The following is a 12,427-nucleotide window of genomic DNA, read 5'->3' on the forward strand; positions in this document are numbered from 1 at the left end:
AATGAAGGCTGCTTGAATGTGCTTAGCAGCAGGGAGTGACATAACAAAAACATTATTCCATGGAGCAAGAACGAATTTAGAGACCACAGACTGAGATTTTCTCTCCTTCGAAAATCAGTCTGAAGAGGGTGTCAAGCCCACACCACTTCCCCAACAAAATATAACATTTTTCACTTGCTGCACATAATAGATGGAAAGACAGAAGGCTGGACACAATCGGTGCGGCTGTGTGTGTTCGAAAAAGGAAAGGCTGGTTCTAACTGCAGTACCTTTTAAGGTAGAAATATAGCATTCCCCATTTGATAATAATTTTGCAGTAGTATCAGAAATATTGGTCGTGGCAATGTAATTACCGAATTGTGGTTTTACTATGAACAATCCAATAATCTCTAAATGATTTCCTTAGCCTTTTGTTAAACATGTATTGACTTCAACATTAACCTAGAAAGCGTTTAATTCAAATTCTGTTGCATAGGGTATTCTCACTTTACCTAAAGTAAATACAGTTCCTAGAAAGTGCAGAAGTGATAAAACGTCAAGGGATGAAGCACAGAGTCCTGATGAAACAGAACTGCATTGTGGAAAGCAAGCTACAGAGAACACCAAGCCGTGGCAGTTCACATATCTCAAGAGCAGTAGGCTTTTCACCCACTAGACAGAACTAATAGCCCATGACTTTCTAACAAAATTGTCCTTCTGAAAACCGAGACAGGCTCAGAATGCAAAACACAATAAGAGCTTCATTCTGAAGTCAACGATAGTATCTGGCGGTGAAACCCACAAGCGAAGTGTTCAGACTATTATGATTATAAAGAACCTACAGAAGACAGGGACAGAAGTATATGGAAAAACAAGAGAGAAAGGTATTTGTGGTTTCACAAATCGCAGATTCTGCTGTTCCCATACGTCAACCAGCCAGCGATGAACTACAGAGAAACCAATGGGGCCAATAAAAAGAGAATTTCATTACAAATGAGTGAACACAGGTAGACTGTTCCGTGCAAAACTAAAGGTTGTAAAATAGGACTTGACCTATATTTTTGTGGATCTACAAGCAGTGAAGAAACAGATCAAATGATGGAACAAAGCGGAAAAGGGAGGGCATAATGCAGGACATTTACAGATATCTGACCAGAGAGACACCGGATCCGGAGGAGGCAACTGAGACCAAGAGGACTTGCTCTGCCTGTAAATGTGAGCAGCAGTAGGTGCTATAAGGCTCGGAAATGACAGCAACTCTCTTTGATGCAAACCTTTATCTAGATCGTAAGAACATTCAAATATATGCTGGACTATCTTTATTTTTTGTGTGCTTGTTAAAATAAAACAGGTGCAGCCCCTCCACAATACAAAACAAAAATCAGTGAAACCAATATTTTTGTCCTTGGTAACTGTGCATGTTTGCAAGCACACAGAATACAAACTAAATAAAAATGAAAGTAAAAAATAAAGTAAAAATAAAGTAAAAATGCCGTAATGTAATGCAAAAAGCAAAATACCTGCAATACCTAGTCCCTCCCCCCACTCCACTCCCACCTACCACACGTGCATAGAAAGAATAAATCTCTGCATTTTTAATTTAACAACTTTCCAAGCATACTGATGGGAGGGTCATGTGAACTGTGCTATTTCCCCGTGATGTAGTAAATTCACATGTTATGCTTTAACTTTCTATTTTACTGACTGTAAAATGTTTCTCCCAGTGGAGAAACTGCATACCCTAGACTTAAACAAATGTTGGGGTGTTCTGTTTGCCTTCACAGTCTGAAATGAGAGTTACTACAGCTCTTTTACAGGAGTACACCTCCAATCATTTTCTGGATGGTTAAGTATTCCAGAAGAGTGTCTAAATGCAAAGGCACTCACAAGCTTGCTGGTGTTCTCAAAAGGTCAAGTCAGATGATGCATTGAACTTTCCACTCTCGACACCATGTTTGGGCTTAACGCCTGTTGGGATTCTTCTGTAGATACCAGGCAGGCACGAATAAAGCCAATTTCCGCCATAAATGTAGGTTTACATCCGTACATGGTCTTATGAATTGTGCACAAAATGACAGTCCCTCCTGCAAAATGTATTGAAGGGTCATATAAATTTCCTTAATGAGACCACATCACAGATATATGAAATTTTCCCACTAAAAGACTCCTTCATCTACACCCTCACGAAGTTTGGGGGTTTTACTCTTTCCTTCCTTCCCTGAAAGGCAATTCACTCTGCCCTTGATGGAGTAAATATATGACCATTTCCAGGTTAGAAAAGGGTTGTAAAGTTATTTGTGAATGCAAACAAACTCATAGGTTTGTGGACATTAACAAATCCTTCTGGAAACCGGAAAACCAAGCTTTGAACCTCCTCTTCCAAAGTCCATCCCAACAGTAGAGTGTACTAATGGGCAAGTTTAGGCAGTCATGGCCCTCTTACAAATGTTTTGTGAGAGACCATACAAATTAACTTATTGAAGACCGTTTTCACATTGTATTGTTATTGTAAGATGTCTTTTTTCTACTGGACATATTTTATTCTGTTTGACTTTAGTTTGTTAGTAATTGTTATATTCTCTATATTATCTCTTACATTTTCTTGCTAATATTCTTTCATTTAAACGTATTTTTAAATTGCTTAAACACCTGCATTGGCACAGTCTATACCTAACAAAACGTTATTGTAAAAACGAACCTATGTATTTGTTAAATTGCTTGTCAAATGCTCCATTTAACATCATTTCACTTTATTTTTTCCTCTTCTTGGAGGCAATTCCCGTCAGTTAAATATGGAACCACTTACCACATACAAGAGTGCTTAAAGTGTGGCTCTTCTGACACGATTTATTCCATGTGCTACACTCCATTTAATCAAGTGTCACAATCTCCGTAAGTGTTGTCTGAAACAGGTAACGCTGCAGAGGAGTATGTAGGATGCCAGACAAAATATAACTTGAAAAATGTAGTTTCAGACACACGGTCTCCCGGGAAACTGTTACAAACCAGCCCTCACGAGTCATCAAAAACACTGCATAGTTCCCGTCACTTGCTCTAAAGAGTATGCTAGTAAAATGTCAGCTTAATCCAGTAAAGCCTGTGGTTGGCCCTGAAACCAGCAGCCTATCCTGCTTACAGCTGTAAAAGTGAAACTAAGGCAGTATACCTAATGTCTTGAAAGCTTCCTGTTTTCCCGCTAAAAAAGAGAACCAGGAAACTCCGGAGGCTTTGGACAAAGTCTTGATTTTAATTTTGGAGAACCAGTATCACGACCCGAACACAGTCCGTCAGGCTGAGTAAAAAACATGTACTGTTTGGCGGTTTCTGCATCCATTCTCGTAATACCCAGAGGTTCACCACCCACGGTGCCTAGCTCAGTGGATGTACATAAAAAGAAAAAACAGACTTGCCTTGTACGTACACTGGCTGACACAGGCAGTCAGACAACTTTATTTTAATACTTTTGCTACGTCAAGTATTTTATTATGTTTTGGCACTTCGAGGAGGAGTTCTAAAAAGCTTACGTAAAGCCTGCAGGTTTGAAGCTTGCACTCGAGTGCTGGGAAATGCAATATGAAAAGCCTCAGCAGTGCAAAATACTTAAAACAAGCACTGACAAAGCTAATGGGACTGTGTTTAATGTGAATAAGCATCAATAGTTAAGACATAAGAGCAAAACACATTGGAGGGAGTCAGCAGGAGCAGGCAGAGAAGAGTAGTTAAAAAGTAGCCCCACATGCAGTTCAAGGTAAGCACCCAAGTGCAGGCAGAAGGATACAACCAATAGCATCATGTTAGAAATGACTACCCCATTGGGCTGAATAGTCATGTGATTGACAAAGTCTCAAACCAATAGCTCAAAGGGGCTCATCAAAAGCAGCCAGTGTGGCAGCCACCAAACCCAATCACTTTTATTATAATAGGTCTGCTTTTTACCATCTTTATCATTCTGTAAGTTTCATAATCATGCTACCAACTATACAACATTTATCTCAGAGCCATCACGTATTATCTTCAACCTTAGCAACATCAGTCCATGCAAACTCGCGATCCCTGTGTTTGTCCTATTTTCTCATTCCAATAGTAATACTATTGCAGATATAAATATTATGGACCCACCAATACTTCCATCTTCAGTGGCTCCCTCCCCTATCCCCTTTTCACTCGTACTCCCTTCCCTTGTGCATCCTCTTTACAGACCTGCATTCTGTTTAAGTTCACGTCGGCCTGCCGTCCACGGGTTCTGTTAACTTCCTAATCATAGCCACCCATTTTTCTAGATCTCCTCTACCTTTTTGTCTGTTCTAGTGACTCTCATGCCAACCTCTTCTGCTAATGCCTTTACAGAAGGTCTTTTCCCCTAGACCTTCATTATGAGGCCCTGAGGATGAAGCCAGTGTACAGCGATATGATGTTTAGCCGGGAGCACTCCCAGGCCTGCAAACCTACGGCTCATTTTGCTGCCCTTTGTTGTACAACAATCTCCAGTAGCCATTGCTTTGCGGGTAGCCATGGGTTATTCTCTGTTTTAGAATGCAATTTAGTGAAGACCTCCGCCAGTCCTCAAATGTGATTCGCGCATCTACATTTGTGGATAAAATTTGCACCAGTTTCTTCGCACCTTCAGCAGTTATTTGGTCTATTTTGGTCAATTCTACCCAGCTTTAGTTCGTCAGCCCTCAACAACTTTCATAATTAAGGCACTACATTATTTTTCGTTACCCCACTTCTAGCATTGTGACCTACACTCTTGTTGGCTTAGGAACCCTGTCCATTTTTCCCTTGCACCTGTGTGAATTCAGCATACTGCAGAGACTGCCCGGGTCTGGCCCCAAAGCTTTCTTGTGCTTCTCCAAACATAAAAAAATGGTATAGCAACAGGTCCGTTTGACAGCTGCCCTGTCAAAACCCAGATCTAAAAATGATTGCTTGTAGACACAAAGCAATAATTTTTAGATCTGGGTTTTGACAGGGCAGCTACATCCAATACATGGATGAAACAAAGAATTAAATGTTTGTTGACCGAGATGTAAATTTGTCCGTCATAAATTCCAGTGGAGGCCGAAGGAGGACCAAAATACTCCTGTGGACTGACACCTGAAAGCCCCTTAGCAAAAGAATTAATAGTTGAGGAAGGTTCAACCAATCATCTTAAAGTATGTATACGATACAGTATGCTCACCAGCACCATTATATGTTGAACTTACAAATGCTTGTCTGTGCACCCAACATGGGTGTTACAATAGCGGTTGCTATTCCTAGAATTATTCCACTTTTTTCTGTCTCCATTGAGGCAGACGGCTTGCTCCTGCAGGATCTCTGCCAAGCTTCAGGATACTAATCCAGCCTCTAACGTTCCACTACTAATCACGACTGAGAGAAGCCTTGGGGATTGACTAGAGGCATGTTGCATGGACAGAGAACGACTCCCTGGTACAATGGTGACAAGAGAAAAACTGAGTGCATTTTGTCTAGGTGGGCACTTGTTGGAATAATAGGCAATAGAAGTGCAATGACTATAGTAGCTGGAGAGTGTTGTTAAGCCCATCTTTAGGTCACTTCTTTCTCTGAAGTAGCTGTATCACTCCTCATGATAACTTCAGTAACAGGCATATGACTAGGAGGGTAGGGTAGAGTGACTTTCACACATCCACATACAGGAGTTGAGCCCCACAAGCAAAAGTTCTCTGCTCAAGGAGAGGTTGCATACGGCACTCAGCTGAAGCCTGCACCTGCCCACCATGGATTGTGCACACGTGCAACCAGACAGCCCTCATGTAAAATAGCATGTGAGAAAATGCCTGTAGAACCAAACATTATCCCCTGTGGGATGTGCGAGAGTGCCCATTACCATTAGATAAACTAGCTTTTCAATGACCTCTGATTGGCAATCATCAGTTACTAATAGGTGTTTCATGAGTGCTTTTTCATCCCTGGAACAGTCTTTGGGATTTTAATTCATTTGAAACTTTTCTGGTTGTCTACTACTTTCAGCAGTGGCTTGTGAAAGTTTTTGCAAAATAAACATAGGTTCAACCAAAGTTGCAGGCCATCTGCTGATCACTACACCTTTACCTGACAATATCCAATTTTAGGGTTTCGGTAAGCATAAGCAGTCAGGACTCTTCTGAGGGCATCGATTCCAGTCTTGCTCTGGAAGGCCGGGTGCTCAGGTAAAGACCTGTGTAGGTCACGCTCTATCTCCTCCGTTGCCATGCAACACTTTCCCATAGACTCTACCAAAAGATTACCATAGTATCCTGGATTTGAGGCAAGATCAATCACAGCATCTGGAAGGAGAAACAAAAGAAAACAATCTGAGTGGCATTTCAATTCAATACCATTTGAGCATGAAATAATGATTCTAAACAGACTATCAGTTTTTCACACAATGTAAAGGGATTACATGCACAGGTTTATGCCAAAGGATGCACACAATCAGAAAGAGATAAAAATGTTACAAAACAGTGAAATTTGAAATATACACTAGTGGCAAGCACATGCAGTAATGTCTTGTACCAACTATCCAAAACACACATATGAAGGGAGAAAAAAAGCTTTATACCATAGGGAACAAGTCACTTCCATCCCACTGCTCATGATCCCAGCAGTTACGCCTGTGGTCAGAAGCATCCATAGCGCATGACCACCCTGCAACTGTGAACTATTATGACTCCTCATGCCCTCAGACTCTCACCAAAAAGTGGGGGGAGCAATGGATTTTACAATCTGGTCCATAAGACCGTAGCCCACTGTTAGACCTGGCATCCTTCGCGTGGTCTCCCCTGTCTTTATTTTTGCCTCTGCTTCCATGTTTTGACTGTGTGCTGGACTCTGTTTTTTGCTGTTTTTGGTACTCTGGGCACTGATGACCCATGCTAAAGTGCAAGTGCTCCCTGTGTAAAGCGTATGTGTAATTGGCTTTGCCATGATTGGCATCTTGTATTTACTAGTAAGTCCCTAGTAAAGTGCACTAGAGGTGCCCAGAGCCTGTAAATCAAATGCTACTAGTGGGCCTCCAGCACTGGTTGTGCCACCCACATGAGTAGCCCTGTAAACATGGCTCAGACCTGCTACTGCAGTGTCTGTGTGTGCAGTTTTAAACTGCCAATTCGACCTGGCAACAAACTTCCCTTTCTATACATGTAAGGCACCCCTAAGGTAGGCCCTAGGTAGTCCCATGGGCAGGGTGCAGGGTATGTTAAAGATGGGACATGTATTGATGTGTTTTACATGTACTAACAGTGAAATACTGCCAAATTCGGTTTTCACTGTTGCATGGCCTATCTCTCTCATAGGTTAACATGGGGGCTGCCTTTAAATACCTTTTATGTGCAGTTGCCATTTGGAAGCAGATAGAAATATGGAGTTTGGTGTCTCTGAACTCACAGTTTAAAAATACATCTTTGGGTAAAGTTGGTTTTTAAAATGTCAGTTTGAAAATGCCACTTTTAGAAAGTGGTCAATTTCTTACCTAAACCAGGGTTCTGCAAAGTCGGTCCTGGAGAGCCGGGTCCATGCCAGATTTTTAGCATATCCACATTTAGGCAAATGTAGATTTCTGAAACATCTTTTTTCTAAATGTGGATATGCTAAAAATCTGGCATGGACCCGGCTCTCCAGGACTGATTTTGCATAACCCTGACCTAAACCATTCTGTGACTCTGTTTGCTTGTGTATTCCCTGTCTGGGTCAGACTGACAGTTGGGCTGTTTGTGAATCCCCTTTAGACAGTGACACAAAGGGAACTGGGGTGTATCCTGCATATCCTGATGGGCCATCTGATCTAGAGGGAAGGCAGGAGTGGTCACTTACACCTAAATGGGCTGTACCTGCTCTCACGCAATGCAGTCTCCAACCCCCTGGTGTGATTCTGGAGCCAGACCTGGGAAAGGCAGGATCTTGTGAACAACAGTGACTTTCCTTTGAAGTTTGCCTACTTCAAAGGAAGAGAGGGGTATGAGTAGTGGACTCAAAACCCCAGATTTGTAGATTACTTCTTCTGGATTCAAGAGGAACCTCTTCCAAGGAGAAGAGCTGGAGGAAGAGGTCTGCCCCTTTGCCTGTGACTATGCTTGGCTGGGATGGCCTGCAGTTGCTGCTTCTGCCTGAGAGAGGACAAATACTAGACTGTGGTATATTCCTGCTTGTGAAGAATCTCCAAGGGCTCGGATTGAGCTTGTCTCCTGTTTTGAAGTCGCAGAGCCATCAAAGACTTTCTCTGCCAGCACCTGGACTCTCTGCTGAGACTCCTGCCCTGCCAAGTGTTTCCCATTCCAGTCCCTGAGCCCTTCAAAGGTGAAGTTGGCAGAACAGGGACTGAAATCCACGCACAGAACGCTGTGCGGGGAACATTTCATTGCACCACCTGCAACGCAGCTGAAAAACGACGTGCCACCCTACTTTAAGGCTAGAATCAACGCTCCACCTGCATCGCGACTGGGAGATCGACGCATCACAGCTGAAGAAACGACGCAACACCCGCTTGCGGTTGCTGATAACGACGCAAACACCATGCAGCGCAGTTTCCGGACACCGTGCAACCGTATTTCTCACCCATCATCGCTGGGCGTCAAAAGTCAACGAAAGCCTGCGCAGATCCGAGGTGCCCGTCCAGAAATGGACGCAACACTCCCTTGTAGGGGAGAAAAACGACACAGCTCTTACCCGACAGGAGAAGAAAACGACACACGGTCTCGCTTGTGAATGAGAAATCGATGCATCGCTGACTTTCAACGCACGCTCGCCCGTGCAGCTTTATTTCTGACAAAACCCAGGTACTTTGTGTAACATCGTTTCCATTGTTTTCTATGGAGTAAGACTCTTATTCGTTTGAAAATTCATATCTTGACTTGTTTATGCTGGATTTTTGTCGTTTTGGTCTTGTTTGATTTAGATAAATATTATCTATTTTTCTAATCTGGTGTGGTGTCCATTTTGTAGTGTTTTCACTGTATTACTGTGTGTGTTGGTACAAACACTTTTCACATTGCCTTTGAGAACATCCTGACTGCTTATGCCAAGCTACCAAGGGGGGGTGTCTTTAGCAACACTAAAGGATGATGGATGGAGTGTTGAAACTTTTCAAACACTCAGCCCCAGTCACAGATCTGGGTTTAATCCATTGTTCTTTTGCTCACCATGCCACCTCAGTTTGGACCCAGCCATATGCAAATCAGTCTTGACCCTTTTCCTCATGGGAATAGTCCAGCCTGAACTGCCAGGCCAGGTCCTCCCTGGACCGGAAACAAGCATCCTAGGACCGGTTTCAGGGTATCGCCCTTCATCAACTATGCTAGCTTGAATCCAGTGGCACAGTGAGCAAGGGACCTACGTCTGGGCATACCCTTCCCACTTAGGGCAACTTTAACAACAAAAGAGGATGATGGACGGAGTGTTGAGACTTTTCAAACACTCACCCCCCCAGTCACAGATCTGGGTTTAATCCATTGTTATTTTTCTCACCAAACTGGGGTGGCATGGTGAGCAAAAGAATGATTGCCTTAAGTGGGAAGGGTATGCACAGACGTGGGTCCCTTGCTCACTGTGCCACTGGATTCAAGCTAGCCTGGCTGATGAAGAGTGATACCCTGGAACCGGTCCCAGGATGCTTGTTTCCAGTCCAGGGAGGACCCGGCCTGGCAGTTCAGGCTGGACTGTTCCAATGGGGAACAGGGTCAAGACTGATTTGCATATGGCCAGTTCCAAACTGGTGTGGCATGTGAGCAAAAGAACAATGGATTAAACCCAGATCTGTGACTGGGGGTGAGTGTTTGCATTGTTCAGCACTCTGTCCATCATCCTTTTGTGTTGCTAAAGTTACCAAGGGGGTGAGCAGGGGTTATGGGTTTTCTTAGTTGTGTGACTTCCCTACCCTGACTAGAGTGAGGGTCCCTACTTGGACAAGGTGCAAACCACCACTAACTAGAGACCCCATTTCTATCAAGAAAGATGACTGGAAGCTTCTGTGCAAGAGTGATGTCAAAAATACCATCCATAAGGGTATGAAAAAACAAAAACACTCGGTCAAGAGAAGATCATCCCCAAGAACTACTAGGCCATAAGGGCAAACACATCTAAAATGTGCTTCACCTAAGAAAATGCCAAAACAATTGGCTTAAAAACAGAGAAGACAGTGGAACATGCAATGGAGATGCTCTGCACACCTCCCTCTATCAGCATGGCTGAGATAAAACACTGCTGTGAATATATGTGTTTTAGTGACAGCGCGACTTCTTTCAGGGTCCAGATTTTGTAGCAACTCATAACATTCTAAATATTTTAAGTTATCACAGCAGGTTTAAGTCCACGCCTAAAATTAAAACATGTTACAGAATGGTGTTTATCATCTTCCTTACTGAGCATTATTACTAGATGAAGAATACTGCTCAGTGACAACATTGCTGTAGTGACTGTTGAGCCTCTGAAACAGAACTTACCCAAACATATGTCAAGGGAAAGGCATTCTGTGAGTTATTTAGAAGGCAAATGTCACTTAGCATAATGAGCATGTTGGAAGCTACTGAAAGTAACTACGTCCTCCCTTTAAAAGTTTTAAAGAAAGATGGAACGCCTACGCCGTTCTTCTGCAGAGTTTCCTTTTCCACCTGTGTTCCCTCTGTATTCTGTTTTAGCTCTGCATCATTTCGGTACATGAGTCAATGTTAGGCACTTTATGATGAGTAGAAAGTACATTTCATAAGGTTGGAGGATACTTTCCTATCAGTATCAGGATGGTCTTGAAAACAGGTACAAACATAATACACTGACCTATATTTTCTAACTCTTTGGCAGAACAATCGTTCATCATTTATCCACAGAATTTCATATGTTCCAGTAAACATTTTAACTTACCTGATGAATCATTTTTATTTATCAACAAATTAATTTTTGCAAAGCTCAACTTTCCATTCATCTCTACCATTTTCCCCACCTGTGACCCAATGAAGTATACAAAGTACAGACAGACTGAAACCACTCTGATTCATTTGTGCATTAGGACTAGATTCCATACAAAACTATTACCTGAAAAGATAAGCCACAGTTCACCTCGCAGAGATTCTGGGATTCCCATGGCCACAAGTTTCCTGATTTTTTCTGTGCGAAACATACAAACACTTCGACCGTATTCAGCAAAATGGTCTTTCCACAGACGTTCCTTAATCTGTTCCCTGGACTGGAAAAAATATTAAATCAAGTTAGCTTCTGTTGGATACAGGAAGTCTCGCATCCAACTTACGATTTCCATATTCTATGGGTGTTACATATTATAATCATAAATATAAGAACATTAAGTGAAACAGTATTTGGGTTACCTAGCAGGGTTAGATCATAAATTACAGGGATGGGCACATTGTACTGCAGAGCGACAGATGCTGGCTTAGATCTAGTGGAATATGCATGGATGCCCTTGGAATTAGGTTGCTTGTGGAGGGCTTTGTTTGACTGCAGGAGAGACAATTCTTTTAGCGTTGTAAGAATGTTTGTCCAGGGTATAACTTCTACAAGCAAGAGACTGTTGGGGAAAGACAAATCCCTAGCACATTTTAAGTAGAACGGGTCTGTTCTTCTAAAGTCTAAACTGATAATAAATTTTTCGAGCCAAAGACATTCTTGTTTGAAAAACAGATATACCCTGATTAATACAGAAATTAGAGGTAACCATACAAGGAGATGGAGGAATGGGTGTTTTAGGCACCCTCTCACCTTTCTAAGGGCCAAACTACAGAAACGATCACAGAGGTCACAAAAAAGGTTTTCCTACCTCAGTCTTGCTACTCAAGCCAAGGTTCGAATTCTAGAAATTGTCACGTTGCTTTCGGTCACTAGGTTCAATGCTTAATTTGAGCTGGTGGGGCCCACCAGCACTCATTTGTGAGCACCACGACTTATTGTCTTTCATCAGACTTTTGACCCAGAACAAGAGGAAAAAAGGCAAAAAGGGTAAAAGGCAAATGGGGAGAAAGATGGGAAAGCCGTGACTAATGGAGAAAGCAGGGGAAAGAAGAACCTGCAAGACTGAGATAAAGAGTCTCAGAGTGTATGAAACGCACAGGGTGGAATAAAGGTCAGACAGCCTTGGTATTCGGCAACCCCGAAATCTAGTTTTTTTTTTTTTGTCTTCAAATTATGCACTGACTAGGCCCATACGTTCCCTATTCAACACTGTACTCTATAAAGTACAAGTGAAACTCATTTTAGGCTGACAAACACGTTTTTACCTCAAAACATAGGTACTTTAATTTGAGAAAATTATCACCAACGTCAAATTCAGCATGTAATACAGTAGGAATAATTCAGTCTGCCACAGGTCGGGGTGCTTCCCCTGATAGGGTGCCTGAACTAAGACTGCATCTGCAGCAGTCCTACTTTTATTTCAGACGGAAATGTGAACTGTCTGACTCTCCTCCAGCCAGTCAACCTCCGAAATTTGATCCTGATATGTAAC

At 42.4% G+C, this 12,427-nt stretch overlaps 1 protein-coding gene across 3 annotated transcripts in view; it reads right to left on the minus strand.

The window, feature by feature from the left end:
* Positions 1-12,427, minus strand: part of TBC1D8 (TBC1 domain family member 8) — a 411,616-nt gene that overhangs the window by 125,482 nt on the left and 273,707 nt on the right. For all 3 annotated transcript variants that reach the window (XM_069204407.1, XM_069204406.1, XM_069204408.1), the window contains 2 exons: positions 11,005-11,155; positions 6,055-6,269 (listed from right to left, as the gene is read on the minus strand). In XM_069204407.1, coding sequence (XP_069060508.1) covers positions 6,055-6,269; positions 11,005-11,155 — 366 coding nt within the window. The remainder of the gene's footprint in view (positions 1-6,054; positions 6,270-11,004; positions 11,156-12,427) is intronic.

Source organism: Pleurodeles waltl, chromosome 8 (genome assembly GCF_031143425.1).
Source record: "Pleurodeles waltl isolate 20211129_DDA chromosome 8, aPleWal1.hap1.20221129, whole genome shotgun sequence".
Classification (NCBI taxonomy): domain Eukaryota; kingdom Metazoa; phylum Chordata; class Amphibia; order Caudata; family Salamandridae; genus Pleurodeles; species Pleurodeles waltl.